Source organism: Corvus hawaiiensis, chromosome Z, assembly GCF_020740725.1.
Source record: "Corvus hawaiiensis isolate bCorHaw1 chromosome Z, bCorHaw1.pri.cur, whole genome shotgun sequence".
NCBI classification, from domain to species: domain Eukaryota; kingdom Metazoa; phylum Chordata; class Aves; order Passeriformes; family Corvidae; genus Corvus; species Corvus hawaiiensis.
The window spans coordinates 29,367,714-29,395,640 of record NC_063255.1 but is presented as its reverse complement, the minus strand read 5'-3'; the positions used below and the strand labels follow the sequence as shown (position 1 = coordinate 29,395,640).

Here is a 27,927-nt window from a genome sequence, read left to right as displayed (position 1 = left end):
GGAACAAGGACCACAAGGTCTAAAATGTGGAGAGACAGAGACAGGGTGCTCCATTACCTCCTGGCTTTGGGAGAAATCCTGTGTGAAGACTGGGGAGCCAGGAACACATTGACAGTGCAGAGTGTCTCCTGTCTTTGCCCCAAATGGCATTTTCCTGACAAAAGTGTATAATTCAGCCAAGTTTCAGCCCAATGCACTCAGTTGTTTTCAACCATCTTTTGTTTGTCTTACAAGGTCAGAGGGAAGCTGCCCAGAAACTAAAAACAAAAGATATTTCCAGCTTTAGGAAAGCAAGATGTTTATTGCAAAGGAAAACAGGCTGTGAGAAAAACTTTCAGACTAAAAATAATAGTGCAAAAGGTGTTGGAGCTTATAGGGTGCAGTAAAAAGCCCAAGCTGGACTGCTCCAGCCAGCTGAAACTCACAGTGGGTGTCAGCTTTACAATGCCACTCACATTTATACAACTAAGAAATTACTTTTAGAAACACAGATGGATGCTGGACTGTACTCTTGAACTGTAGTGTGGCAGAGCACTGTGAAGTCTTCCATGGACCCAAATAAAACAGCCTGTTTGCAGAGAGAGCAGGTGGCTCATAAGCCACAGGCAATGCCCTAGGGGCTGCCTCTCTAACCTGGAAGAAGCATAGAAAAGCAGAGTGACAAGGAGGGTGTAGGCTTTATGACTCCCAAGAAAGCAGCTGCTCAAAATCACTGTGCCATACTTATCAAGTTTTTGAGGCAGGAGTCAAAATAAAAAAAATATCCCCAATCAATCAGAAAGTTAATACAGAACATGTATGTTGAATTCGTTATCCTGGTGGTCATTTTCCAGAGGAGTATTCAACTCTTCTAGTATATCTGTATCTGCTGGTTTCAGCACATCCTCTTCACCTATAAGGCATGTAAGAGACAGATCATTTCATACTGGGGGGCTCTCATGCATTACCCCTCTGTCCCGTGTTAAAGCCCCCGTGGCCAGTCTCCTGCAATTGCCTGGAGAAGCTGTTAGGTAGCCCTGAGTGGATTTCCTGCTTTTCAAGAGCAGTCCCAGCTGTGGAGGGGAGTTGGAGAAGGCAAAGCACTGCTGGGTTTAAAGCCAGAGGCAATAACCCCAACCCTGGTGGTTGCCCATTTCAAGACTTCAGGGCTGGAAGCTGGACTGGTGTGATGTGCCCCAGTCAGCCCCAGAGCCCAGGACACAGAATGGCTGTTTTCCATGGCATGAGGGCACCACGTGTCTTGCAGCAACAGGCCTTTTCTTCCCCACTGCACAGACATTGCTGGAAATGCAGCAGTTGAGCATCAGAGGACTCTCACCTCCTCTGAAGCAGATCCCAAGGTTTCCTGGTTTTGAAGCAACCTGCATGTTTGACTCACTGACTGCTAAAGTGAATGTGCTCTACTCTTCCCATGCCAGATCTGGGAGCAACTCCTGCTGCAGTAGCTGTAAATGGATTTTCTGAGCCCAGACACCAGCCTGCCATTCAGATCAGCTTAGCGCCCTCCATGCCTCAGTCCTGGCAGGTTTTGAAGGTGTGGCTCCCTGCAGACACCACCCCTTGCCCCAGTGCCCATTTTGCTCTCCCACCAACCCAGTGTCAGTCCTGAAACTGGATGGACTGTGGACAGAGCATGTCTGGACTTTGGCTCCCCAGCCAGCTCTGACCTCAAAAAACCACATCTCTCCACAGAGATGAGATCTTCACAGAGCTATCCCTCTGCACTAATATGGCTCTTGGCAGAGCCACAGAAGTGTTCTTAGGACAAGGAGTTATTAAAGACCAGGTCCACAACCCCATCCCAGTGACTGTACTGATAATAGTGGACTTGTTATCACTCCCCTTGACTTGGAGAGGGCTGTCTGTCCCCACAGTCCCACCATCCCCCCACCCTTTCTCAGCTACCCAGGTTTTGTGGGGTAGGGGCCCATGCCAGGGAGATGCTGTGGGATCATTGTTGATGAGGTGGGCACCCTTGGCTGACAGTCCTCGAGAGGCAGCATGGCACTGCCCCCCGAGCCACCACGGGGCCAGCAGCTCTGTGGCAACTCACCAGCAGGGTCCAAGCTCCTGGATGGCAGCTCCCCATCCATTGCCACTGCTTGCATCCCACTGACCATGTTCGGGATGGTCAGCATAGGTGGCTGCTGTTGATACACTGGTTCAGGCAGTGCTGGCTCAGAGGGCACTGGCTCAGCCTTCTCCTGTGTGTCAGGCTGGGCGTCCACTGCTGGCTCTGACTCCAGGACAGCCTTGACCACTGTCTGACGGCCCCGTCCTCTTTTGGCTCTCCTGGCTCTCCTTTGCTGTTTGCTCTTATAATCTCTGCCAGGGGATTTCACAGGGATGATTACTTGGGAATAGGACAAAGGACTTTCCCGTCTGCCCTAAGGCTGCTTTTCTGGGTCCGCTGCACCCGTGGGCAGGAGCTTGGGCAACAAGCCCTCAGCTCCACACTATGGTTGAAATTTGCTTGCTACACCCCCCCATCCATCTCTGCCCCCCAGTGCCTGCACAGACCTTGAGCAGCTACTGGCTGCAGGTCACCTTTCCCACTGAAGACTGATGGCTCTGTCCTTGGGTGAAAGACGGAGGGGCTGGGCCATGCCTGGGCTCAGGTTAAGTGCATCACAAAAGCAATTTGACAGAAAAAGCAAGCTTTACCTCAGAACCCACTGAGCTGAATCCTTCTCCAGGGCTTCCGCCTTTCTTTTCCTGAGCAACTCTCGGTCTCTCAAGCGACGGGTTATGATGACATCTACAAGGATAAAGCGAGTGCTAACATGACATTCTGGTCAAGGGACAATCTGATCCCTCCCTGCCTGATGCTAGAGCACTGATGCGAGAGGCCATGGGGTTTTTTTGTCACAAAGAGGGTCTTGATATGAAATTACTTGAGGGCTGTACTTCCAGCGAAGCCTCAGTGGGTAGGATTTGATGACACAGCACCCAACACTCCCAGGCTCCTAGCCTGACAATTACTCTACATTTCCACTTGCTGTTCCCTGGGGGGACCCATGTCCAACCTACTCCGACCTGATGCCTTTGGTCAGACATCAGTACAGCCCGCAAGACAATTCTTCATGTTTGCTCCATTGCTACCCCTTTTCCCAGATAGCTGGAACTGGCCACTGCTAAAATTAAGATGTTTATCTAGCAACCAAGGAGAAAGCCTTGACCTGTAGAACAGACAGTCCTTCAACAAAAGGAACAGCTCTGTAGGGGCAAGAATGAGCCAGAGGGCACAGCCTTACCCCACAAAGTTGCTCATGTGCATTAGGCTGAGACTTTGTGGGGGGATGGTGATCCAACCAGAGACCAAGACAGGGCTCATACACACTTCTGGGGATGAGAAGATTGGTCCCAAACACCACAAAAACAGCCTCAAGCTGGTCTGAAGCTGTGAGGAAGACCATGGCAGGGCTGAAGAAAGACTAAGTGATGTGAGAAAGCTCCAACGCTGGCTTTATTATTTGGCCAGGATGTGCAGGTTGCCTACCGCCACCAGCAGAGAGGAGCACTCCCCAGATCCCAGTCACCCTCTGACATGCCTTCCTTGGCCAGGTTAAGCAGAGCCCATTTCACTGGTTGCAAAGGGCCACAAATGCCTTCCTCAGGCAAAGACCAGCCTGGCAAATGGTCTGAACTTCACTTCTCTATGTCTTTGTCCTAAAAGACAGCAATCCCTGATGATTTCTAGCTTAGACTCTAAGCTGTGATAATAAAAATTTCTCAAATCAAGCAGCATGAGACCCAATCCTGAGAGACAAAGAGTATTGTTCAGGAGCAACACTACTGCCCTGAGGCCTTGAGGGAGAGGGAATTCTTCCCAAATGTACACTGAAGAGATCACAAAAGAACTGATTTTCATAGTTTCAACAAAACCCACACAATGGAAAAGCAAAACTATGATCTGCTCCTTCCACATGTAATCAGATCCAGCTCCTTTCACAGAAAGCCTCAGCTTACACTAAAGTAGTGAAATCAGTGAAAAATTGTCATTTTGTTGTACCCTTGATCAGATGGGAGAAGTGTCAAGGTGAGAAAAACTTCTGAGGCTGAGCTTGGATTATAGCTCTTTTATCCCAGGTGTTTATTAAGTGCAAGAAAAATTGTAGTCCAGGACAGGACAATGCAAAACTGACAGCAGGAGCCAGTCTCTACCCAAAGTAGACTTTTGTACAAGACACTTGTGATAATTAATAATAATGTTACAGAAATTTAGCTTGGAAAGCATTTGTGTTGGTCTATGTTCCAATGTCCTCATCAAAGCAGAGTCAACTTTAAAATTACATCAGACTGCCCAGGACCCTGTCCAGGGAAGTTGAGAATAACTCCAGGACAAATGGGAGGTTGTTCCCTGACATGAAACGGTAACAGAGACAGTAAGGCTCAGCCAGCAGGAGATGACTCTGCCATCCACATAGAAAAAGGCAGTAAACTCCCTGGGAAGATGAGGTTACAAGTTGCAGTAGCAGGATCTGCCCAGGGCTTCAGTTCAGCTGAAGCTGAAGTACATTACCCCTTGCACATCCTGTCTGCAGCCAAGGTAATTTTGTTTTCCTTTCAAAATGTCTTGTGAGCTGTAAGAGCAATTTTAGCTGCTTGCAATCAGTCTCCTTCCCAGTCCATTCTAAGAAAACACCCCTCATTTGCTTCTAACTGGTCCGAGAAAGCACTCCCACAACAGCTCCAAAGCTGTCTGTCACCTGCCAGCACTAAACAGGAAAGATCACAGTAAAACATATGCATCCTGATGAAAAAATATTTACTAGAGGACACAAAGAAACAGAAATGAAAAGAAAAATTTTAAATTATAAAAACAATGAGAGTACTGCCAGTCTGCAGACAATCTACTGATGCTCTCTGAAGGACTTTAGTTGAAAAACCTTTATATGTGCTTCTGCCTTTGTGATCTGAAGTATAACATGTAAAAAGACAGATGTATTCGCAGTTAAATGTGCATCCTCCACCCCCAAACATAAACTAGTAGTTATTAATTTCTTTTTAAGAAACACTGGTAAAAAAGATCATTCTCTCCTCTCTCCGAAAACTCAAGTTAGGAATGTTCTCATCATTACCTGGCACAGCATACTCCTCACAGGCTGCAGAGGGTGGCAGGGAAGAGTCCGAAGAAGCATGGTCTTTGCCTAAACTCTCCATTGCTCTTTGCAGTTTTAATTAGAAAGCAGCTTAGTTCCCTGGAAACAGCATCTGAAGATACTGGTGCAGCATAATGAGAGCTTGAAAAAAATGCAGACTGCCCGCCCCAAACCTCTTATCTGGCCAGGCCACTAGGAGGGTAATAATATTCTCCTTATCAGAGTGCAAAGGTGTACGAGTCTCTGTCCAGGATCTACTGTGTGGATTGAAAAACATGTTAGTGCTTTTATACTGTAAATAATTCCACTTCAGATAGGAAATTTACACTCACAGCTGCTAAACTGTGACTCAAAATCTCTCCTTTGCAGTGGACAGAAGCTGCATGGCACTGCCTCACTGCTGCTTTCCAGAGTGAGATGCAGGGACGTGTTGTTAGTCCTTAAGGACCCCTTGAGAGGTCTGAAATGGGACATATGCTGCCTGAAGGTGTTTGCATAGGATCCTAGCAGTGCTGGTGGGAAGGGACATCCTCCAGCTTCCCTCATGGCAGGACTGGCTGCTGTGTTGTCATATTCTTTGGAAAACTCTAAGGACAGAGACTGCCAAAGTCATGTTACCTGTCCAAGAGCTGCACCACTTTCCTGGGATCCCGACAGAATAATAAATCCATACGAGCCTATCTGTGCATGTTGAGGACTTCCCAATGATTCTTTGGTCCAGTCCCTGGTGGATCAGGACTATGAACAAAGCACTTCACTCGTGCAGCAGGCTGGCAATGGGCAGCCCCAGTAAAACCAGTGGGAAGACCCAGCCGTTCTAATTGCTCCCATAGGATGACTTCCTTTAGTGGCTGTTCCTAGCTGCTGATGGCCCCTTGCAGCTCCAGCCCTGCCCAGCCTGCAGACTCATGCAGCCTCCGCAGGACCATCTGTGGGGCTGGTGTTGCTGCAAAGGGGAAGCTGCTGCTTGGTACAATGGCTTTGATGCCGAGAGCCTGTTCCTTGCTCTGTGGGAATGGCCAGGGCCCTAGATCAGTGCATATGGGATGAGGGAGTAATCTTGGCCTCTCCTGAAAACTGCCTTCATAGTTTCTTATGCCAGAATAGCACAGAAAAGCTCAAGCTTATATTGTGTATAACAACTCTGATGGACCAGAGACATCTCTTCAGCCAGTTTCTAGTGCACTCAGCTGCTACCAGCACTTTTCTCCATGAGACACTCAACTGCTTATGCACTGGTGAGGTGCTAGTGCCCCTAATCCCTTCCCTCCCTGCCCCCCATGAATTCAAAAGTGGTTCAAAGGTTGGTAGAAGAACTTGACAATGTGTCTACCCCCAGGTCCTCTGGGACCTGATTGCCTTTCATGGCAGGGATGATCCCCCCTCCCTGAGCAGTCTGAGGACCTGCCCTGAGGCACAGCAGCTCCTCAGGAATGAGCAGATCTGGCTGCCTCCAATCTTTGCCAGTCTTTTTTATTTTTAGTGTACATCCTTTGCTCTCAGCAGGATCTCTCTCTAGGTCCCTGGAAGGTCCAAAGCTTGAAACTTCATGCATGTGGACTTCTTAAGAGGTAACCTTGGAGGTCCCTGGTCATCTCTGCTGCCACTCTTCTTACTCCCTGAGTTACCACTTTGCTCTAGGACTCCTGCCCTGTGTCCACTGCAGATTACATGGTACCTCCAGAGAGGTGGGGTAGGGCTAACAGCCCCAAAAGAAGCAACAGGGTGGTGGCAGCAGAGCAGATATGGGAAGGCTCTGATATGGGAGGGTGGGCCAAGAACATGGATGGCATAAAGAGATGTGTGGCTACCAAGTCATTCACAGAATAGTTTCTTGTAGCTCAGTCACAAATGAAGGCAAGGTGTCCCAAGCTGGTGAGGGTGTCCATGTTCCAGCACTGTGTGATTCTGCACAGCCCTAGAGACACCCTGGTCATGCAGACATCTGAAAACTGTGTCCTGGCAGGATACTTTCCTGTGAAAAGGCATTGCTTGTGGAGGGGGAAAAATATATCAGACCTTGAACATTGTTTTTGTTTTTATGTCCCTCATTGCAAAAAACACATTATCACAAATTATCACAAAACCACATAATATGCTGAGCTGGAAAGGACACAGCAGGATCATTGAGTACAACTCCTGTCCCTGCACAGAACACCACAAAATCACACCATGTGCCTGAGAGCATTGTCCAAATTCTTCTTGAACTCTGACATACTTGGTGCTGTGACCACTTCCCTGGGGAGCCTGTTCCAGTGCCCAAACACCCTCTGGGTGAAAAACCTTTTCCTGATATCCAATCTAAACCTCCCCTGACTCAGCTTCATGCTGTTTCCTCAAGTCCTGTCACTGTCAACACAGAGAAGAGATCAGTGTCTGCTCCTCCTCCTCACAAGGAAGTTGTAACTGCGATGAGGTCTCGCCTCAGTCTCCTCCTCTCCAGGCTGAACAGACCAAGTGACCTCAGCTGTTCCTCATATGGCTTCCCTTCAAGGCCCTTCACCATCTTCATTGCCCCCATTTGGACACTCTTTAAGAGCTCAATGTCTTTTTTTATATTATGGCACCCAGAACTGCCCCCAGCACTCGAGGTGAGGCCACCCCAGTGCAGAGCAGGACAATCCCCTCCCTTACCCTCCTGGCAATGCTGTGCCTGATGCACGGGTGGCCCTCCTGGCTGCCAGGGCACTGCTGGCTCACATTCAACTTGCCACTGACCAGGACCCCCAGCTTCCTTCCTGTGGTGCTGCTCTCCAGCCTCTCCTTCCCCAGTCTATACACACATTCAGAGTTGCCCCATCCCAGGTGGAGAAACTGAGGTGCTTAGAGCATGTTCAAAGAAGAACAAAGAAGCTGGCAAAGGGTCTAGAAAACAAGTCCTATGAGGATTGACTGAGGGAGCTGAGGGTGTTTAGCTTGAAGAAAAGGAACCTGAGGGGACACCTTATTGTTCTCTATAGCTGCCTGATAGTAGATTGTAGATGGTGGGGGTCCATCTCTTCTCCCAAGTAACAAGCAATAGAACAAGAGGAAATGACCTCAAATTGCTCTGTGGTAGGTTTAGGTTGGATGTCAGGCTGCCCAGGGCAGTGGTGGAGTCACTCTTCCTGCAGGTATTTAAAAGATGTGTTGACATGGTGCTCAGGGACATGGTTTCCTGTTGGACATGGCAGTTAATGGATGGATTTCATGGTCTTAAGGGCCTTTTCCAACCTAAATGATTCTATGATTCTATATTCTGGGCTGCTTGCAGGTGGTATGAAACATGGAAAAAAAGGGTGGAAATCCCTGTGTGTTTCCTGTGTGTTGCTCCACAGGAACTGGGGGCATGTTCAGGCTGTGGCTAACTCAGCTTCTCACACCTACCATCTACTCAGTCACCCCAAAGCCTGGTGACGGCTGATAAGTGACTCTTGACTCAGCAAAACATTGCCATAAGACACTGCAGAGCTGGTACTGTGAATGTTTCTCCATTTCCTGTCTTCAACCTTGAAGGGGGCATTTGTAAAAGAAAGAGTCACTGTGCCCCCCAGGTTCTTTAGAGGTGTTTAATGGAATAGATGGACTTTAAAATCTTACAGAGCTTCCACTTGCATCTCTCAGGAAGGAAATATCTGTAAGACACTTGTCTCTTGAGTGTAAATTACTTTAAATGCCAAGGAAGTGATTTCAGCATCCCCCAGGAAAACTTTGGTAATGGTTAGCAACATGGAAATTACAGGCCCCACCACCTACTTTCAAGTTGTCTATGCTCTGAAGCAGAGGGACTGAGAGTCAGAGTCTCGCCCCCAGTGCCAGGAACACTGTGTCCCACAAGCACCAGCAATGCAGCAAACTCTTCTTCAAGCAGAGCTCCCCTGCAGATGTGGCCAAATCTGCACCCCCTTTGCTGCAGAGGAATTTGTGCAAGTAGGTTAAACTTCCTGGCCAGTCTTGGCTACATGAACTGTTGTAGCTGGACACCTTACAGTGTGCCAAGTGCTGCTTCCCTCCCCTTTCTCTCCACATTTCAGTTCAGCTAGCCCTGGGCCATTTTCACTGATGCATCCAGTTTCCTAGGTGAGGCCCTGGAAAGTGTCAGCTGAGTGTTCAGCAACCTGAGCATCTCCAGTTTCACATACTCCTCAAATGCCACTGGAACTGCTTGGTAGGGGAACATCACCAACCTTGGGTACATCTCACCATGCCCCCACACGCTTTAACACATAAATATCCTGGGAAAGTTTTGTTCAAGGGACAAACACTCCTAGGGCTGGATTCTCTCATTGGTGGGACTGCTTTCATTGTAGACACAACATCAGGCTTTGGATCTATGTGTAAGTCAAAGGGACCCTCAACAAAAACAAGGGTATGTGTTCCTCCTATCCAGCAAGGCTACTGCAAAGCAATATCCAGAGACTTACATATCCCTCCCTGCAGTCATGGATGCAGCCCTGCTCAGCATGGGCAGCTGGGGGAGCTACGCTGCTGCCACTCTTACAGGGTGTCAGGGCACCTCTTCCAGTCTTGTCTCACATGGCAGTGACAGAGAAGCAACTTGCAGGCTTGTCCTTCCACTGACTTGAGGAAACTTCCCTGGTTGCAACACACTGCTCTGGTAGCAGGACTACTCATTGCTCTGTGTGACAAACTATGGTGCCTGTGAAAGCAGATAATCCTTTTCTTTCCCCGCCTTGACTGAAGCATGAAAAGATGAGAAACAGATGGATAAATTGAACAGGAAAAGCATATGCAAAAGTGCAAATTCATGTGCGTACTCTCTGGCACAGATCAGGGCATTGGAGGCATCTTGCTGTCCACCAGCTGCTTCCTGAGTCTCACCTGACCTTGCCAGACACAGATCTGCAGGGCTTCAGTCAGGCTCTCTGCACCTGGCTGCTCTTGCACAGGTCCTGAGGTCTGTGGTGGTGTTCAGTCACTGCCTTCACCCTTCCCTTGGTCTGCCGCTTGCTTTTGAGCCATGTGAAATAAACAGCCAAATCCACAAGTCCCTGGGGAGGATGAGCATCTCTGAATTTGCTGTGTGTAGAGTCAACACTGACCCTGTCCTGTGGCTGCCCATGCTCTGACCTTGCAGGTCTGGCCTATTAAACTGTGCTTTAGTTCTGCAGTTTCTGAATAAACACTCCACTTTGTGCTGGAGGTATGTGGTTTCCCTCTTCAGAAGAGCTTCTGGATCGTCTGTGTTGTTTTTTCCTAGCCTCTGCACATGAATAGTTGTGCCTCTCAGGGCATACACTCTCTTGGGCTGCAGCCACTCTGCTGGTGCAGCTCGAGCCCTGGAGTGGGGAGGAGATGCTGGTGACACTTGCCCACTCCGGGGGAGAATGCACCCCAGTTATGCACTGTGCTAAGCTGGGCATAACCTTCCCCTCAGCTGTGGCAGAAAACTGGGATAGAGCTGCCCAAATAAATCCTGCTTGTGGCTGAGTTGGCAGCAGCAGGAGCAGAAAACCTCAGGACAGAAGTGAGCAATACATTTGTGTTGTTCACCGTGGATATGTTTTGGGGTTCATAACCCTACCAAAGCCCTTCCCTGTGATGTGGCAGGGGAGACAACAAGGTCTGCAGAGAAGAACTGGCAACACAGAGAGTAGCACACAGCCAGACCACCTCTTCCATGCTGTCTGGGGACTGGAAGAGGACAAACAGGCTTGCAGAGCCCTGGGACAAATGAGCAGGTGGTGTAATAGCAGCAGCTGTGGACAGGTGTCCCCTCCTCTGCAGAAGTGGAAAGGGTCCAGGAAAGGAAAACAGGGAAAATCAAAGCTCTGCACAACTCTGAGCAACTAGTTAGGCTAGGACTTTTCAGCCTGGGAGAGAGCTCTCTAAGGAGAATAAAGCTTTTGATGACAGCAGCTGCCTCTGGGACAGAAAATAGTGCATGCAATCCATCTGACTGAGCACAGCTGTTTTATGCTCCTCAATACTATTTCCAGCTGCAGCATTAAATCTGTCAGCAGTGGCTTTGTTGTGTATTGTGGTGCTATGGGTGTCCCACCTGGTGGCTCCAGCAAGGTGCAGAACTGGGTGAGAGGGTAAATTCCAGATGACCAAGCACAATAGTCATGATACTGGCACATCTCTCAGTCTCCAAGGATGGTCGCTGACTTCAGGGACCTCACTTGACCACATGATGGACCCTGGACTCCTACTCAGATGCCTGCAAATGAGAGCTGTATAGGATACTAATATAGTAGCAGGTCAGAGCAGCATGATCTCCTGAGGGTGAGCACAGACCTATCCTTGGAAGGTTTCAATTCACCCTGAAGCATTCTTCAAAGCTGATCGGAAATCTCAGCCAGTAATTCTATACAAGTGCAAGATCTGGTGTGAGACTGAACTGAACTCCGGAGGCAAGTCCTGCATCAGCCAGTGCCCTCTGATCTCTGCCACTCTGAGCAAAGGGGGGCCCTTGCATGCCCAAGTTGTATGGACTTGTTGCAGATATTTTGTGAAATACCTTGTGAAAGGTGAGTTGTGTCTATGTGCTAGAAGTGGGAGATGAAAGAGCAGAGGAAGCACCAAAGACTGCTGATGCACACTGACATTGTTACCTTGGTGGAACTGAGTCCTGCCACAATCTCAAAGATGGCCCTGACACCAGGAGCAACCTGAAAATTCTTCAGCTTAAGGTTTTTCTCAAGTGCTGGAGCAGACATCTGGTATCCCCTGTGTTCACCATCTCTGCTCACGCTCTTTCTATGCTCCCATGTGTTATCTGAGCTGATTGCTGTATTAAAGGGCCTTAGATAAAAAGTAGAATAACACCTAATATGGGAAATGCAGATGTTATTATTTTCAATTTATATCTGCTCTGGTAGCAGTGAAGCAGTTTACTAGGGAGCCAGGGACTCATCTTCTCCCGTGCCAGAGAAACTTTACTTTCCCTTCACTAAATTGCCTCCTACAGAAAAAAGCTGTGCTTGTTCAGCATCTTCTTCACCAGGACTTGTGTGTTTCTTGCTACTCCCCCATGGTCTTTCTCACAGGAGTGTGAGTGAGATAGTACTCTATGCAGAGCACCCTCGTTTGTTATGTGGATTTGAAATCACTGTTTTGACTGCACAGTTTTAGTAGCCCTTGATGGGAACTGGCTTATGCTGTTTTCCCCCAGCCATGCATAAAAAAAAGTGCTGTTGAAATCAAGATCGTGCATGTCATTTTATTATTCACCATAGGTAGCATAAATGTCCAATCAGCACAGAGCATACAGGATCAATTAATCACCTGTTTCTAGGCTCAGGAAAACTATCAGAAAACTCAGGTATCTTGACACTCCCCGTGTTTCAAAATCCGGATGTCTTGCCTGGTTTTCCTAGAATAATATAGGAAAAAAGAGTAAGAGATCAAAAAAACAACTCAGTGAGTCATACTTTGGCTGCATTCCATCAAGTGGAATGGAGCTGACTATTACAAAATTGACCTGCTCATTTTCCTGTCTAAAAAGCTGAGGTGGCTGTAACACCCTGGCTCATGGATGTGCCCTCCCAGGGCCTGTGGCACCAGTGGTCCATCTGCAGCCCAACCTGGTCACAGCAGGGCTGTCCCTAGCGTGAGGTTATGGTGGCCATGGCTCTATCTGAGCCCTAACCACCACCTCCAAGAATGGAGACCCCCCTTACACCTCTGTGGTGCACCACCCTTTTGACCTGATGCCTCTGTCAAATTTCCACTCTTGGGGGCTGCTGTATGTTGCTGTTGCCCCATGTTGTATTGCCCACACCAAGAAGACTGTGGCTCCATCCCATCTGCAACTGCAGGCTGCTGCTGGATACCCCCAGGCATTCCCTTCCTCAGACTGGCTGGGTGCAGCTCCTCTGCACTTCCTTGCAGCTTCACTTGACAAGCTGGTCATCCCTCCCCTGCTGCAGCCCAGCACATGGTTTGTGTTATTTGCCATGCAAGTGCAGCCTGCTCATGGCTTTTCCCAGGCTCTGGGGAGCCTGAATGACTGTACTTCACAGGTACCCAGTTTCAGACAGCCAAAATTAGACCCAGGAGGTCTCTGCCGAGGGCATAAGCTTACATTTTTTCCACACAGAGCTGGCATTCATTGGCATAGGTATTCCCATCGCTCCCGCAAATGGGCAAGTACAGGAGGGGGCAGGCCTGCAGGTGAACCAGGTCTTCACACACCGGCTGGAAAGGAGAAACCACAGCATGCATTTCAGTCCCAGCAGCACCCATCTTGTCTCCCCAGAACACTCAGGCAGGAGCAAGTGCCACTGGCAACCTGGTTCCCTCTGTCTCAGATGGAGCGAAGCATGCCCATAGAGGAGCAGGAGCTGCTGAATCCCTCAGTGGGATTCATGGCCTGGGCTTTGGTGTGTCTTTGGTGCTGGACCACCAGTTCCCAGGAGGCTGGGGATGATTGCTGGGAACAGTGTTTCTCCCAGGCACACCAGGCATACCCATATCAAGCCACGAGCAAGGAAAACCAGAAACCTCTTACCCTTCTCAGGCCACTCCCTTCATTCATCTCTGCCCCTGGAACAGAGCAGAGACCCATGAGTGTGGCACACCTGTGCCTGATGGCAGAAGCACGAGATATTGGCAGAGGATCACATCCAGAGCACACTCAGGACTGAATCAGCTCTGTGGGTTTCATGAGGGGGGATCAGTTTGCTGCTGCATGCCACTCCCACCCTCCCTGCCAGCAGCACAGTACACAGCTTCCATCCACAGCTGAGCTGGCTGGGACAAAGCTGTGAATGGCTGTTCCCACCCCCTAAACCCTCTCCCAACAACCCTCTCCCCCAGTCTCTGGGTCAGAAGCTCCACAGAGCATCCAATGCATCTCAGGAAATGGGAAACCATGGAATGCAGTATGAGTCATGGGGTATCCTCAGAAGGATGAGGCTTGGTGATATTGCACAGCTGGACATCTGCCACCTCTAGGCAGAGCAGCATTTGGCAGGCTCCTTTTTCTCAGGCAAGCAGAGCAGTAGCAACAGTTCACAGCCCACCTGTGCAGTGCACAAACGTCCTGGGAGCACAAAGGCTCACACACAGGCAGCTGCAGAACCACCACTACCTGCATGTAGGTAGCCATGGCTTTCCAGTGCCTACAAACAGGTGCTTCCTACATAAATATGCTGAGCACACAGTGTTCTCGCAAAGACTTGCCAGTTTTCCTGGAGGCAGGAACTACAGCAGCTGCCACAGCAGTGTACATGCTGTCCTCCCAGGGCCTGGTTCCTCTTCACATTGTGGACTCTCCCCGATTCCAGAACTCTCCCAAGTGCAATATATTTGATGAACCAGCCTGTAACCTTTGCCAGAAACTGCTAGTAAGGAGGGCACGATGTGTTTGCTCCAGTCCTTCTTCCTCATCATGCTGCCACTGTTTGTTTGCCCTCACCTCACCTCCTCTCCAAACCAGAATTTCTGGGTCTTTCTACCCTATCGTGCATTTCCCTCCTTCCACTGCCCCTCTGTCATTCCCAACCCACAACCGACGATCCAGCTTCCAGCAGCAGAGCAGATTTACCTCTGGCAGCAATGAGAGTCACCATTGCCGCCAGCAGCAGCAGCAGCAGCTCCCTCGCAGGCATGGTCAGTTCAGGCAGACTTGTTCATGCACCTCGCTCTGCTTGTGCCTGCCTTTATAGGGGAGGGCAGAGCCTTATCTCAAGAACACTGGGAAAAGCAGTGTTTTGATCTGTGCTGGGAGCAGCTGGACCATACACCCAAAGGGATCACTTAGGCACTCTCAGGCATAAGATAAGCTTTCTCCTGAAGCTTTCCACTTGTCAGCTTCAGGTGGCAGCACTGGAGGCTGCTTTACAATCCCTTGCACTGTAGTCAGGTGTCATGGTTTGTCACTGGCCAAACACCAGGCATCCATGGAAGTTGTTCACTCACCCTCCCCTGCCACAGCTGGGCAGAGGAGAGAAAAAGTTAACAAAGGGTTCATGAGTTGAGATAAGGACCGGGAGAAAACACTCCAAGGGCAAAAGAGGCTCACCTTAGAGGTACAAAGTGAGTTTATTACTAACAAAATCAGAAGAGGATACTGAGAAGTAAAATAAACTCTTAAAAACACCTTTTTCCCCAACCCCTCCCTCCTTCTGACCAACAGCACAGGGAGACGGAGCATGGGGGTTTGGTCAGTTCATCACCGAGATCTGAGACCGTGGGGTCCCTTCCCACTTGAGACAGTTCTCTGTGAACTTCTCCAGCATGGTTCCAATCTCATGAACAGGAGTCCTCCCAAGACTGCTGTGATGTGGGTCATTCTTCCACGGGGTGCAGTCCTCCAAGGACAGGCTGCTCCAGCCTGGAAGCAGGGCCCTCTCTCTCCACCGGGTCTCCCGCTGGATCACAGCCTCCTCCAGGCACCCACCTGCTCCAGCGTGGGCACCTCCCCCACGGGCTGCGGGTGGATCTCTACATCCTCCATGGACCCGTGGGCTGCAGGGGCACAGCTGCTTCACCATGGTCTGCACCACAGCCTGCAGAGGAATCTCGGCTCTGGCTCCTGGAGCACCTCCTGCCCCTCCTTCTCCACTGACCTTGGTGTTGCCATGTTGTTTCCCTCACGTGTTCTCACCTCCTCCTCTTCTCTGGCTGGAATTAGTGGAACTGCACCCCCACCCTTGTTTTAATTTTCTTCTTAAATCTGTTATCACAGAGGCATTACCATCATCTCTAATTGGCCCAGCCTTGGCCAGCAGCACATCCATCTTCAGAGCCATCAGGGATTGGCTCTACCAGACATGGTGAAAGCTTCCAGCAGCTTCTCACAGAAGCCACCTCCATGGCCCCCTGCTACCAAAAACCAGGCCATGCAAAACCAACACATCAGGGTTGGGGAACGCTGCTCTTCTCTGCTTACCCCAGCCAGCTACTTCTGAATATATGTCATCCAAACCATCCCTTCAGCTTTGCAGCTGCTGTTCTTCATACATGACAGGTATCTCCACTGGAGTTGTGAGACTAGACAGAAAAGCCAGGAAATTCAGGCTGATTTGGGTGGTGGCACTGTGGCATTATCCCAGACCTAGCCAGGTGGATACTGAGGTGCCTGATACACTGATCAGGATCCCAAACACAACAGGAGGCCTGCCACCATGCTGCAGCAAGCCCACACAGCCACTGGGTGGGATGGCACAGGCTGGGGGTGCAGAGGGTCTGGAGGGCACAAAATTCAGCTGCCTGGGAGCAGGGAGCTGCAGATGCAGTCACTGCCTATGCTCAGAGGAGCCACATAGACAGAGGCGGTTTAATACCTTACTGCACTCCCCACTTTGGCTGCAGATGAGATTGACAGAGCAAAATTATCTTTATTGTAAGATTCAGTGTGTTGGAAGGGGGCTGTGTGCATCGATACCCAAATTAAATACACAGAGGTGGCACACAGAGGTGGCACACAGAGGAGGGAGGTGACAGAGAGGCTGGAGATGATCCTCAGTGGTAAGAAACAGTGTCTTTTCAACAAGCATCATGACCCCAGAATATCCTAGATGCTTTGCCTGCAAGACTGGATGCTTGATATCAGTGTGAGCATCCTTATCTGCTCTTTCTCAGAAGCTCAATTTTCTACATCTGTCCCCACTTTCCTATGGTGAAACAAAATCAGTTGGTGAAGGGTGAAAGATGGGAAAGAGGACCACTGGTCATAAAGTCAGTGTAAGACCAATATTGACTAAAAACTCCTTTGGGTCAGACTTGCTGAAATGTCTGGGCCAGAAGGGACAGAGAGTCACCTTCCCCAGGGGAGCAGATGGGATGTATCATGTGTACAAGGGGTGAGCAGGGGGTAGGTGCCCTCCCACCAGCAGGCTGGGAGAGCTCCAGATGCATGGAGCTCTCACATTTGCACTTGCTGAGGACCTGACTATGACTGTGCTTGAGATATTTCTTTCCCAGAGGAAGGTACACCTTGGCCCTGTCTGTCTGAGACAAAAGGGGACAGCTGGAGCATCCCCTGTGGCCAGAGAGGTACGGGGTCTGCTTACCTCCTTCTGTTGGAGCTCTATCCATGCAACACAGCAGGGCTGAGACCAGGTTTTGGGAAGTGGGAACATAACCAGCTCAGGGTTGCCCTTGCAGAATCATTCCTCTGCTCTGCTGAGGCAGCTGTGCACATGTTTTATATTCCCTCTTCACGGAGTTTACACAGTTCAATAACCTTTGGCTTTCATTATTATTCCACTTTGGAAATACCTCAACTAAAGTAAATATTTAACTGCATTAGCAGTTGTTCCTGAGGCACATGGGGTCCTGTTACGCTTGTTTAGTCTAGTACAAGGGAGGCCAAGGGGGATCTGATAGCAGCCTACAACTGCTGGAAGGGAAGCTGATGGAGCCAATCTCTTTTTGGTGGTGACAGATGACAGAATAAAAAGCAATTGTCACAAACTGCAGCCTTGAGATGATCAGGTCAGGAGTCAGGAAAGAAGCCTTACCCCAGAGGGTGAACAACCCAAACCAGCAGAGAGGTGGGACATCTCCATCCTCAGCGGGACATGTACCTGACCATGCCCTGCTGTGCACAAGGTTTGTTGGGTGAGCCCTGAAGGGCCCTGCCACCAGCCACAAGCAGCTGTCAGTCTCCAGCACAGATGGATATATGTCCTTAGAGTCACATCTTGCAAATCTGGTCCTAGCCAACACTCAACAACATGAACGACACAGGTAGCCCCCTCCTGCAAACTGCTCGCACATCAACACACTTCACAGCACTAGATGAGGGCTATCTTTGGCCTTTAAAGTCTTCTTCAAAGTTTTTACTACCAAGAAAAACATCCAAATGCTGATTGTACTGCCTCTGGTGCCACCTCTGGTGCCTCTGGTTCCAAGCATGGCCTGGTTCTTTGGTCATGAAAGCAGTAGTGCAGGAGCAACAGGCTGGGGCTGTGCTGCTGGGACAGGTGTGCTCCAGATCACTCTCCTTGGACAGAGGGTAGCAGGAAATGTCTGCATCCCCTCTGTACTGGAGGCACCAAGGTCAGTGGTGCTGTAGCAAAGCTGTTGGCTGATATAAGGCTTGATCTTTCTTCACCTCATTCCTCAGTGGTGTTCACAGTCCACTGCCTTCACAAAGCAAATTAAAATGATACACTAAGAGATGAGAAAGGGTAAATGACCTCTTGCAAACTAGTTTTGTTTTTTCAAGCCTTTCTGCCAAGCACAAACTTGCAGCCCCTAATGGAAGTCCTGCCTACTGCACCCCTTGAAGAAGAGGAGGGGAAATTCTTCCGTGGGTGGGGCAGGAAGTTTTCTGTTGGCTGCTTTCCCTCATATTGGCTGTGCAGCTCCAGCTGGCTCTGCCATTTTCTCCCTGCACTTTCACCAGCCCGACGGTGATGTAGGAGGCTTCAAGATATAGGATGGGCAGATGTGACGGCTCTGGGTTTGCCTGAGGAGATGCAGACCTAGTCTCACCACCAGCAAGACACATAAACTCTGCTGGAGACAGTGGCTACAAGCAAGGAGACTTCTACTTACAAAACCAATCTCAGGCCTGCTCCCTTGCAGTGCTGCCCCTGCCTTTGTGCTTGTCGCCACACTTGCGGCACCCACGGGCCCACATCCGTGCGCTCATCCAGGTTTGCTACACCTGTCCTCTCCTAGGGGACTGCAGCTCTGTTTGCAGGCTTTCCATCTGAGTGGGCACAGATGGCAGCTGGCCAGACCAGATTGCACCACAGTGCTCTTGCCCCACATCTGCCTGGTGGCCTTACCGGTGTTATGGCCATGGTGTTGTCAGCACTCCATCCAGCACCTGCCGTTTCCTTGCTGTTATCTGTTGCCTTTCCTGGATTTCATGGCTGTTTTCAGCCTTCCCGCATCCTGCACCTACACTGATATTTTAACTTTTGTTCTGCTGCTCCTCCCAGGGTTTTGGCGTACCAGTAGACACCGGGGTCCCACAAATACTGCAGTACCCTGAGAGCAGAGCGCTGCCTTGCTTGTGCAGCCCAAACCAGAGCCCACCATCTACCCTCCTGTTGCGCAATGGGGCAAGGCAAAAAGAGGAGGGCAAGTGCCATGCTTATTGTCATCTTTAGCTCACTCCCTGCATCTAGATGGTTTTTATAGAGAGAACAGTCTCTGTTCTGTTCCTCTGACCACTCTGAGGTCTCCACACAAGTAAGAGAGAGAAGAAGCAATTTGTCCTCCTTTGTATGGAAAAAAAAAAACCCCAAAACAAACCAAAAACCAAAACCAACCCCAGAAAAGCAAGTGACCACCAGAAGTTTGTCTTTGGATATACCATGGATCCAAAACCCGACACCTGAAATCGCCCTTTGTAACTGGGGTAGGGACCAGCCATCACCATTTCCCAGCAGTTTTGCCAGACTTCCAGGATTCAGATCACACCTTTAGCCACCTTCCTCCGTTTTAATACTGTGAATTACTTTATTACTCTTAGGGTCAGTTTAAAGGCACAGAAAGGCACAAAGTTATTTTCTGGGCATAGGGCAGCGAGAGGGGATACACATCATAAAGTCACCCCAAGACAATATTGCAGCATGTCAGGCAGTGAGTAGTGCTCGTTATTTCTTTTATGATAGAAAAATTTCCCTGTGACACTGTCAGCTGTGAGTACACAAGATGGTGAGTACACAGACTAATCCTGCCTGCTGACACTCTCACCAGATGCAGTCTAGGCCAAGGCAGCATCAATCTGGAGAAGACTACAGCTTCCTGCCAAGCCAGGCTGTACACTGGACCTCAGAAGTGCAACAGGCTAAGGGAATATCCATTGTACATCTTCTTCCCCTGCTGCAGCTTATGGCTGTAGCTGGGCAGAAGTTGCTGCAACTTCCCCTTTCCCTTGTGTTTACCTCTGCCTGTTCAGACCTCTGTTCTGCCAGACACACTCTAAATGCATCTGCAAATGCTCTGCAGCTCCTTGACAGCTTAAGGATGGCCTTGACCTGCCTTTTCCCACATACTCGCACTTGAGGGCTAGGTGACCAAATTCCGAGTGCAGCAGATAAAACAGCAGAAACCCACAGATTTACTTTTTACCCAGTAAATGCTTGTCACGAGGCACACAGAGCCCCAGTGCTGGTGCCAGGGATGGGACGAGGCATTGTGGCTGGGCTGGGTAGGCAGACTCCCTCGCTGCTGCGGTACAGTCCCCTCCTGCTCTGAGCTGACAAAGATAACCCGGATGCTGTCAGCAGTGGTAGGTATGCTGTCCCCAGCATACTGATGTTCAGTCTTTTTATCTGGGAGCTCACACCCACTGTAATTTACAAAAAATTGTATATTTCTCAGTCTCTTTTTCCCTGGAGTTTGTTTCTGAATGAACAAATCTGTACTGGGCCCCAGTTTTTTGTACCTTCTGAGAACAGTGTTGCTAATTCCATTTTGTGTGGGACTGAATGCTGTCATCACCCTGCATTTAGCACCATACTGGAGAAAAATGGGTAGCACATATGCCAGCTCCCCCCTTCAAAGTGACAGCTGCTCTTGGTGAATTTTTGTGGAGGAGGTCCCTTGACTTTTGCAGGAAAGGCCTGCTCTGCCCAGTCTGCCAATTGCTAAAGTCCCTGAAGATAGCCCAGAGTGAATTGATGTAATTAGGGACACAGTGTAAGAGAATCAGGGAAATCCTTCTTTTTCTCCTTGCATTTTGAGGGGATGTTGTTCTGTGACACTGCATTTGCATAGATCTTTGACAGCAGGGTCACCCTGATGCCTTAGGTTTTAACTTTTATATTTTTCAAATTCTGTACTGCTCGGTGTGTGACTCTGAAGTTTCTTGTAGACTGTTAACTTCTGCTCTCTCATGCTAGGTAGACATAACAAAGCCTCTCCGGCCCTGCTTTCCAAGGACACCAAGACTGTTCTAGGCCAAAAGTATAAACCAAAGAGCCTATAAGGGGGGGGTAAGCTGTGGGGAAAACTGAAGCTTTAATTGGAGAATTAACCCTGCTGTACAAATGAACCAAACCCATAAAAGGGTGAAGAATTCGTGACCCGGGGTCCATCTTGGGGTCCACTTTGAGAATAGCTTCAGGGTCCCCAGGGGGTACCTTTGAAGGCCTTTCAAATAAATACTTCTTTTAATCCTCTACTCCTGTCTAGTCTCTGTTTCTAGGAGGCCTCTCAGGGCATTACCCACTCATGCCTGGCTGCCTTTCCACACTGCCACCAGTTAACATTCACGTCTCCACTTTTCGTACACATCTGCAGGTGCATCATCCTTATGAAGAAGAAACAGGGAATAAAAAGCTCTCTAAGTGTTCTGTTTATCCAGTGAATGTGCAGGCACACACACTGCTCAGCACTTCCGCATTAGTTAAGTTGCCAGAGACGGAAGATGCAGGTTTACACGCAGACACTAAGAGCAGAAATGTGTGTCCTTGATGCTGCCTGCTACTTCTGACTTCAGAGCCCACCTACTGTGCAGGTGTAATTTTTTCCAAATGACCTATTAACTACTTGGGTGTGTATGGATTAACACCAGGAGGGAGCCACAACAAATATCACTGAACAGAAGGGCACCGTCACCCTCAGTGAAACACACCCATGGTGTTTCTTGGAACACATTCCTTTGCATTGAGATAGCGATAACCTCTGTTAACTTTCTAAGCCCTGTTTTTCACTCCAACACTGTGATAATCTAGATGTGTGCTGGCAGATCAGAGCAGAACTAGAAGTACTGAAAGCAGCTTACTCTTGTGTAGCCAGGTATTATGCGAAGTTTCTCCTTTAGGAACCATCAGGCAGAATCAACTCAACAGTGGCTACAAACCCTACCTTTGAGCATAACTGCTATCCCAGGTTCTGCTCCAGAAAATACACTCTCCAAGGGTCCAGCCAGGTCCTGGCACCTCTGGACAGATGCTATTTTTGCTGCTGTCTGTCCAGGGAGGCAAAGCAGTGCATAAAGAAGAAATGCACTGCTGATAGGGACAAAGGCTGAGCACCCTTATAATGAATGGATTTGTGTGATTTGTATATTAAATTTCTGTGACAAATAATCAGGCTGTATCTTAGGCACTACAACAGGAGCCACCCAAACCAACAGAAGATGAGCATGGAACTGGGAAAGTCCAGCAGTAACCAAATCCGAGCTGGCTTTGGAGTCAGATTTTGCCAAGGCCTGTTTAACCGTATTCTAGTGATTAGAAAAAGATGTGTATGACACCAAAACCCCCAAAACAGATAAAGAAAACTTGAAGATTAAAAGCTATCAAGCTATAACTAAGGAATGGTGAAAGTTTCTCTTCACTTAGATGAATGTAGCTGCATGTATAGAACATGTCTTCTTGCTTGGTGATGAATTTCTCTGCAGAGGAAGCTATTTTTTTCTCTTGTTCTCAACCTACACACAACCAAAGCTTTGCAGGCACCTCCCTTTGCTCTGGCAGGCCTGACTCTATGCCTCATGCAGAAGATTATTGTCACTTCGCTTCTGAGGAAAGCACACAAAACGGGGCCTGAGACATGAGGCACATCTTAACCATGATGTGGTTAAAAAGATGCAGACATTACAGGACTGGATGCAACTGAGAGGAAAGGGGGAATAAGCCTGGTAGGGCTGGGTGAGGAGGTACAAGCTCAAGCGTCTTTCCTGTCACAAGTATGGGACACCCTCAGTCCACAACAGGACCGGCCAGCACCATTCAGGAGGCAAGGAGATTAGGATTAGGACATGGTCTATGTAAGCACTCTCTGTATCAGGGCTGCTTGGGACCCCTCCCAAATTGCTGCACTGTGCAAAACCACCCCACAAAACCAGTTCACTGCTGGCACCAGAACTGTGCAAAAAGACTTGCAGGTTTGTAAGATGATTCAAGTTTCTTTGTTCAGGTCTCCAAGTCTTTATTTCAAGTAATGATCATTGCAAATTGGAGACAAAGCTTGTGGCCTTGTCTCTCATGAGACTTCTTCCCAAGGAGACAGTGCTGCTCTTGGTTTGACTCTTCTGGGCTCTCAGCAAAAGGCAACTGGATGTTGCAATTGGATCTCTAGAGCTTTCTGCCTCTCTTTCTTTACTTGTACCTCTCTATCTGCCTTGCCTGCTACCTGTCCCTCCAGATGAAGTCAGCCCTTCACAATCCTCCTCCTAAACCAGCACCTTGGCAGAAAAGCTCCTCAGCACAGGAGCAAGCAGTGACCTTGTGGAGCAGGATCCCAGGACAGGGGCCTGTGCTGGGACACTCAGGCTCATGTCGCCACAGCAGGGTGACCTGCAGGCAGCACGGAGCCATGCCTGTGCCTCGGGGCCCTGCCCTGCGGAAGTACACTGCTCCTCACTGCTGCCACAACGGCGCTAGAAGAAAAACAGGAACGTGCCTGAATGGTGCTGCACTGTGCAGCAGGGATGCCGCCCACCCATCCACACAGAGGCAGTGAGCGAGAGACAGACACTGGGCATATCCCTGGCCTTCTTCAGGCCTTGAAGGGAGCAACAGAAAAAAACCCATAGAATGATTTGGGCTGAAAGGGACCCATAAAAGATTATCTAGTCCAACACCCTGGCATGAAGAGGGAGACCTTTCACTTGACCAGGTTGCTCTAAGTCCCATCCAAGCTGGCCTTGAACACTTTTACAGATGGAACATCCGCAAGTTCTCCGGGCAATCTGTTCCAGTGTCTCACCACCCTCACTGAAAAAAAATTTCTTCATGTACAGTCTAAATCTACACTCAGTTTAAAAGCCTTGTACCTTCTCCTGTTACTACAGGCTCTGATAAAAAAAAAAAAAATCTGTCCCCATCTTTCTTATAAAGCCCCCTTTAACTATCAAAAGGCTGCTCCAAGCTCTCCTTGGAGCCTTCTCTTCTCCAGGCTGAACAACCGCAACACTCTGAGCCTGTCTTCATAAGAGACATGCTCCAGCCCTCTGATCTTCTTCATGGCCTCCTCTGGACTCGCTTTAAACAGGTCCGCATCTTTCTTGTCCTGGGGACCCCAGAGCTGGACACAGCACACCAGGTAAGGTTTCACCAGAGCAGAGCAGAAGCAGAGAACCACTTCCCTCAACCTGCTGGCCACAATTCTTTTTATGCAGTCCTCGATACAGTTGGCTTTCTGGGCTGCAAGCACACTCTAAAATAAATAAAGCCAAAACAAACTCCTGTTTTGATACTAAGGAAAGCTATACCTTAAAGCTATCAGACCACTTTAATAGGTCCTTTAAGTGTGAGATGTGAAGATGTCACAGAGGGTGTGTGTCCCCCAGCCCACACCACTGGAGAGGGAGCATATTTCTGTCCTGCTGGCATTCCTGGAGGCATTTCTATTGAGAGAGCTGCACGGGATTTTCTGGGGAGCTGCACAGCACAGCACCCGGGTTCCCTGCCAGCACCCAGGAGCACAGTGCAGGCAGAGGGCACCTGCGACCCAGGGTACCCTGGCACATACCCCCACACACCGCAGGGTGCATGGCTCTACTGCCATCCACCACCCTCCAAAAGCCCTCTCCGTCTGGCTGGGCCCCAAATCTCAACATTACCTTCCAACCTCTCCTCTTGCCTCCTTCTTGCCCAAGCTGTGCTCATCCCAGGCACCCCTTTCATGCCCTGGGGATGTGCACTGCATATTTTTTGCTCTTGTGAGTGACTCAGGGCTGTGGGCTTCATTCCAGCACAATCCAGGTCTGCTCACACATGTGGAGCCCACTCTTGTCCCACAGATGCTCAGGGCTGCCACAACCCTACTGAAGAGCAGAGTCACAAGCCCAAATCCCACTCTTCCTGGAGAAGCTGACATGATGCATGCTGAGCTTGGAATAAGCAGACAGAGCTGCTGTGGGACTGAGCCCTCCCTGGCCCAGAGAAAGGGCCTTTTCAGGTTTGACTCAGAAGGGCTAGAACAGCTACTGCACCACCACTGTCCCAGCCACTTTCAACTCCACAAGACCACACACGCAGATGGGCCATATTTTGCTGTGGGGCAGTGCATTTTCATGTGGATACATCCCTGCAGTGCTGGTGGTGACCACACACTGTTCTTCAGGTGAGGTGTGGCTGCCCAGTGGAAGTACATGATGCTATCACTCTGGCTAAAATACTGACCCCAGCACAGACCTGGAAAGCTGGAAACTAATCCTTGCATGAGCTGCCTGACTGAGAGCCCCCAATTTGATCCATGCCCTTTCCTGGATTCTGCCATGCTCCTTGAGAACTTAGCTTTTCTTCTAAGAATACAGAGGTTATAACTTCCTTCTTTCTCCTCACACTTTGATGCCTAACTACAAATGTTTTGCCACATTACCAGTGAACTTTCACTCTGTTGCACCCTGATGGCTTGTTTCAGCAGTTGTTTTAGATGTTTACAATATCTTCCAGCTGCCAGACTTACAAGTCATTAGGCATGATGTGTTCATGTGTAGCAAAGCATTATAGTCAAGCGGTAATTTTTTTGTAGGGAGAAAAAGACTAAGAATTAGCTTTGCCAAAAAAGAACATCACCAACATGATGAGGTTGGAGCAGACTATGGTGTGACTGGAAAAGTGAGATCTCCAAGGCCTCCTTACAGGTTGGGCTGGGGTGTAGACTGCAAGGGTGAAAAGCTGGAGAGGGCTGACATGCAGTGTGAGCAGCCAGACCTTGCACAAGCACATGATCATTTTTATTTTCCCTGTAAGGCCTACATTTCTCTTTCCTCGTTCATGGGTTCAGTAGGACACCTTACCTCTTTACCAAAAATAGGAGTGCCGTTACCTGCTTGGATCTGTAAGTCTATGCTTTCACACATCATTGCACACTTGAGTGGTGCAGAGTGTGAATGATTCCTTCCAGCAACAGAGCCTCCTTTAATCACAAAGCCTTCCTCTACTTCCAGTGCCATGTTGAGACCAAGTGAGACAGTGGTCCCATGGAAAAAATGGCAATATTTTTATAGGATTCACATAAAACATAGCAGAAGTTCATGGTGGGGAGCTACAGTGGACCTGTGGAAAAATGTGTTAGGCATTTCCTAACTCTCTGATGTTTTTACTGAACACTGTGCTGTCACTTCTTTTGCTATTGCTAGACAAATTTGAAAGATGACATAGATAATAGTGTCATGGGAAATCAAATTGACTCTGCCAAATTTCAGTAGCACAAGTACACGCATTTTCTGACAGTAGCAAAACATGGAAACTCTGGACTGACCTGCTAGTTCTGAAGAATGGATTTTCTGCTGGCTCACATTGTGGGTTCCCAATTAATCCATAAAAGATGTCTGGAGAGCCTGAAGGTTTTGAAAGCTAGGTTTACTCATTGAAGAAGGCACTTAGTGAGCTGATGCTTGTTTGAATGTTGACTGAGAATATCAGTGCCATCAGTGATGGTGTCACTACAGCGTCATGGACACCAGCATATCATCATGTTGCTCACAACATCAGGTTTAAACAAAGCACAAGGTGATCATTGGACTGACTTGCAGAATGTGTCAGAAAGAATTGAGAAACATCTAAGTGAACAGAATAGAGGAAGCAGATCTCTCTGGTCATGCACTTTGGCAGCAGGATAGCTCGTTCTCGTCACTTTGGCAGCCCACCAGGCAGCACCAGAGGCCGCTGAAATCAGCAGATCCACGAAGGCTGAGGACAGTAGGAGTGGCATACACGTGTGTGTGTGAGTGTTACAAAGTAGTTTTAACCAGTAAGAAGAATGAGGTTCACTTCCTCCCTGCAGTTACTTTGCTTTCTTGAGACTAAGTGAACAGCAGCATTAAGGGCTACTAGCAGGAATTATTTATTGCACTTGAAAACCACTTAAGTGTTTCACGGTTGAGTACCTGAAGCACTCTGAAGCCCAGATACATGCAAGTCTGCCGGACCATGAGCAGGATTTTGCCTGGTCAGCTGTCAGTCTCACCCTGTGAGTCACCGATGTCCCACCAATTACTCTCCAGTCAGCTGCGAGTGAAATGCCCGCAGCGCCCAGGGAAAAAGCAAGATTAGTACTGGCTTCTTGACTGTCGCTGCTCTTGCAGCAGGGCAGCACTATAAAGCTTCCCCCATCATCTCTGCTGGCTGAGATAGGATAGGTTTCTTCCTGTGGGACCAAGATGGTTTCTTTCCAGGCTCACGGACTCACTAGTTATAAGAAACACATGTAACTTTGACAGACGTCGGATGGTGCCCAAACCTGCTTGCAGAGGCACTACTACTGGCTTGATGACGAAGATGAGGAAAAGTCTTCCTCAGAAATGTGAACAGCTCTGGGACAGGGCACGAGAGAGGTGTAGATCACCATGCTGGGCAGCTTTCAAGACTCAGTGGGACAACACCACAGCTGACTTCACCTGTTGCTGGCAATAGTCGTGCTCCAAGAAGAATGTTTGGCTGGAGACCTCCAGAAGGCCCTGCCACTGGCACTGCTAGGATGCTGTGATACGTTTAACAAAAAGGTGGTCCTGGTCTTTTTTTGCTTTGCAGGAAACAAGTTGAAACAAGCTCCACCGAGCTGACAGAAAACTACAGTTTATGCATAGTTGCTCCAAGCGAAGACAACGTGCAGCCCTCCAAAGGGCATGGATACAAACACAGCCCTCGCTGCCCCGCAGCAGCTCGCTGCTGCCACTTACACCCTCTGCTACTGGGGTGCTTCTGCGCTTCTAGGGGCTACTCCAGCGACCGTTCCAGCACACTGCCACCGGGCACCGTGTAAGAGAGCCAGCCAAGGCGGGGTGCGCTCGCAAGGGCCGGCCGGAGCGGCGGGGCTGTCCACCCCGGGGCTCGGGGGAGACGGGCGGGGGGCCGGGGCGGAATGCCGGGGACGGGAGGGGGACGCCTGGGCCGGGCGGCGCCAGCGGTCTCGCCGGTGCTCCCGGCGGAGATGGGCGGGGCGCGGGGCTCGGGGCCGCCTCTTGAGGGCGGAGCCGCCGCCGCCACCGCCCCGTCCCCCGTCGGCGGCG

The 27,927-nt window shown here is 49.4% G+C and overlaps 2 protein-coding genes across 3 annotated transcripts; both read right to left on the bottom strand.

Moving 5' to 3' along the window:
- Nucleotides 1-281: 281 nt before the first annotated feature.
- On the bottom strand, nucleotides 282-5,252 carry HEMGN (hemogen). Its single transcript, XM_048291780.1, has 4 exons — nucleotides 5,082-5,252; nucleotides 2,665-2,758; nucleotides 2,054-2,325; nucleotides 282-892 (listed from the first exon to the last, which is right to left on the bottom strand). The coding sequence occupies exons 1-4, from the start codon at nucleotides 5,161-5,163 to the stop codon at nucleotides 783-785; spliced, it is 558 nt and encodes a 185-aa protein (XP_048147737.1). The 5' UTR covers nucleotides 5,164-5,252; the 3' UTR covers nucleotides 282-782.
- A 6,995-nt stretch (nucleotides 5,253-12,247) lies between these two features.
- SPINK4 (serine peptidase inhibitor Kazal type 4) lies at nucleotides 12,248-17,162 on the bottom strand. 2 transcript variants are annotated; one of them, XM_048290525.1, is made up of 4 exons: nucleotides 17,066-17,162; nucleotides 13,558-13,592; nucleotides 13,132-13,244; nucleotides 12,248-12,420 (listed from the first exon to the last, which is right to left on the bottom strand). In XM_048290525.1, the coding sequence occupies exons 1-4, from the start codon at nucleotides 17,088-17,090 to the stop codon at nucleotides 12,366-12,368; spliced, it is 228 nt and encodes a 75-aa protein (XP_048146482.1). In that variant the 5' UTR covers nucleotides 17,091-17,162; the 3' UTR covers nucleotides 12,248-12,365. The 2 variants fall into 2 exon arrangements, with proteins under 2 accessions (XP_048146482.1, XP_048146481.1); XM_048290524.1 differs by lacking the exon at nucleotides 17,066-17,162 and adding an exon at nucleotides 14,596-15,149.
- Between the last annotated feature and the right edge of the window lie 10,765 nt (nucleotides 17,163-27,927).

Bases quoted from the DNA above. Each gene is read 5' to 3' on its own strand.
- HEMGN (XM_048291780.1), bottom strand. From the start codon at position 5,163: ATGGAGAGTTTAGGCAAAGACCATGCTTCTTCGGACTCTTCCCTGCCA. The intron at 2,759-5,081 runs GTAATGATGAGA...TTATCCTTGTAG, and splicing joins TGAGGAGTATGCTGTGCCAG to ATGTCATCATAACCCGTCGC. The intron at 893-2,053 runs GTGAGTTGCCAC...CATGCCTTATAG, and splicing joins CAGGAGCTTGGACCCTGCTG to GTGAAGAGGATGTGCTGAAA.
- SPINK4 (XM_048290524.1), bottom strand. From the start codon at position 14,659: ATGCCTGCGAGGGAGCTGCTGCTGCTGCTGCTGGCGGCAATGGTGACT. The intron at 13,593-14,595 runs GTAAATCTGCTC...GCTCTGTTCCAG, and splicing joins GACTCTCATTGCTGCCAGAG to GGGCAGAGATGAATGAAGGG. The intron at 12,421-13,131 runs GTAAGCTTATGC...ATATTATTCTAG, and splicing joins CAGCTCTGTGTGGAAAAAAT to GAAAACCAGGCAAGACATCC.